The following is a 2,236-nucleotide window of genomic DNA, read 5'->3' as shown; positions in this document are numbered from 1 at the left end:
CCCCCCCCCCCCCCCCCCCCCCCCCCGCCACCTCTCTGACCCCACCACATTTATCCCTGGGTGAGGAAAGAGCCCTTCGCTGGGTATCAGAGGTCAGCAACATGCTGTAGGACCTCAGGCCTCAGTTTTCTTCTCTGTAAAGATTACTCAGTCACTCAACAAACATGCGTTAGTACTTGCTTGCTGTAGGTGGTGCTCAACAGTCATTTCTTCATTAATCCTTCTCCCAATCAGGGGAGGCGGGGGTGGCTGTCCCTCCATTTGACATGAGAAAACAGGCTCAGAGGGGGGACTGGGGACAGCAGGCACGGCCTGGCACTCGTCTGTGGGGCCTCTGGGGCTTCTTTTTTACGGTTGCCCTGCTTCCAGGCTGGTCTTGACCTTGTTTCCCCTTTGCCCTTGCCCTTTGTCCTGCATTTCCTCTTTCCTGCCGAGTGCTGGTCCTGCCTCTTGTGCCAGCGGTGTTTATTGGAAGCTGACTTCCCTAGTCAGAAGACTGGGAAGGATAGGGTGACCCAGCGGGGTGGGGCGGGCAGGGCGGGGCGGGGGGGGGGGGCGGGGGTGGGGATGGTCCCTGAGCTGGGCCTCTGGCGTTCTGCCTGCAGATTGCCTCAGGCATGGCCTATGTGGAACGGATGAACTATGTCCACCGGGACCTCCGTGCTGCCAACATCTTGGTTGGAGAGAACCTTGTGTGCAAAGTGGCTGACTTCGGGCTGGCTCGGCTCATCGAGGACAACGAGTACACAGCCCGACAAGGTGCGCAGGGTCTGGGTTGGGGCCATCTGGCCTTCTCTGAGCCTGTTTCTGCGTCTGTCCAGCAGGGGATGGAAGTGGTATCTCCTGGCAGTGCTGTCCTGAGGTTCTCCTGAGCCTCCCCTGACCTTTCTCCCTCCTGCAGGTGCCAAATTCCCCATCAAGTGGACGGCTCCAGAAGCGGCCCTCTACGGCCGGTTCACCATCAAGTCAGATGTGTGGTCCTTTGGGATCCTGCTGACGGAGCTCACGACAAAGGGACGGGTGCCCTACCCTGGTAAGAGGGCTCCCCGTGCCCTATCTTTGATCCCTGAATCCTCTCTGCCCTGGTGACCTAGGGCAAGCCATACCCTTTCCCAGGCCTCTTTCCCCATCTGTATAACAAAGAGGTTGAGCATCTGATCTTAGGAGCTCTCTGGTTGGGGCTCTCAGCCTTGGGGAGGGGAGTTACCCATGGTCACCCTCCCCCATCCTGGGCGAGAGGCCCTCTCGGTTGTCCTCATCCTCCTCCCCCCACCCGACTTTCCTCACTGGAGCCCGTCCCCTCACGCCTCCCCCCTCCCACAGGGATGGTCAACCGAGAGGTGCTGGACCAGGTGGAGCGGGGCTACCGGATGCCCTGCCCACCTGAATGTCCCGAGTCCCTGCACGACCTCATGTGCCAGTGCTGGCGGAAAGAGCCAGAGGAACGGCCCACCTTCGAGTACCTGCAGGCCTTCCTGGAGGACTACTTCACATCCACGGAGCCCCAGTACCAGCCCGGAGAGAACCTATAGGGGGGAGGCTGCAGGGCCAGACGGGCTTTTTGGCTTGGATCCTGGGCTGGGGGGCCCCTGATGTCAGGTCTTGCCTCCCTCTGCCTGCCCACGTTGATCCCCTCTGTGGGGCTGACTCGCCAGTGATGAGGCCCCTCCCTCTTTTGTGGCACAGAAGGGTTTGGGGCCCGGGGCAGCCCTGGGTACAGGGTCCAAGGCTGGCATGGTGACTGCGTCCAGACTCCTGCTCCAGCCACCTGCATCCTCCCAGCCTTCCCTCATGGGGCTCTGTGCAGCTCAGCGGGAGGAAGTGGGGAGAAGGACAGGCTGAGGACACCATTCCCCAGCCTCAGGCTGCTCCTTGCGTTGGCCCCTTCCCACTTCCATGTGTCCCCAGGTCTGCCTCCAGAGCTGGCCGAAGAACCTTTCCAAAGAGGAGAGGCAGGCCCAGGCCCTCGGCCTGCCTGCCACCCTGCCCCTTGCCGTCCATTTCAGAAACACCTATTGGTGGAAGCTGCTGGGTCCAGACTCCTCTGCCGTGGCTCCCAGGCTGGGCAACTGAAGTGTAGCTTGGCTTCATGCTGGTGGGGAGCGTAGGCACCCCCCCTTGAGTCCTGTTCTTAGACCCGAGGGACCCTTAGAGATCACCAATTCCTTGTCCTCACAGTACCCATGGGGAGACAGTCCAGAGAGGGGATGTGATTTGCCCAAAACCACAGAGCAGT

At 60.9% G+C, this 2,236-nt stretch overlaps 1 protein-coding gene across 4 annotated transcripts in view; it reads left to right on the top strand.

Annotated features, from left to right (window-relative positions):
* Positions 1 to 1,836, top strand: part of SRC (SRC proto-oncogene, non-receptor tyrosine kinase) — a 48,949-nt gene extending 47,113 nt beyond the window's left edge. For all 4 annotated transcript variants that reach the window (XM_032845736.1, XM_032845737.1, XM_032845735.1 and 1 more), the window contains 3 exons: positions 606 to 759; positions 902 to 1,033; positions 1,324 to 1,836. In XM_032845736.1, the coding sequence (XP_032701627.1) occupies positions 606 to 759; positions 902 to 1,033; positions 1,324 to 1,532 (495 nt within the window). In that variant the 3' untranslated portion in view covers positions 1,533 to 1,836. The remainder of the gene's footprint in view (positions 1 to 605; positions 760 to 901; positions 1,034 to 1,323) is intronic.
* The last annotated feature ends 400 nt before the right edge of the window (positions 1,837 to 2,236 follow it).

This window comes from Lontra canadensis, unplaced genomic scaffold, assembly GCF_010015895.1.
Source record: "Lontra canadensis isolate GAN:19392208 unplaced genomic scaffold, GSC_riverotter_1.0 scaffold169, whole genome shotgun sequence".
Taxonomy (NCBI): domain Eukaryota; kingdom Metazoa; phylum Chordata; class Mammalia; order Carnivora; family Mustelidae; genus Lontra; species Lontra canadensis.
Note: the sequence above shows the minus strand (reverse complement) of the source record. Positions and strands in the feature narration are given on the sequence as shown.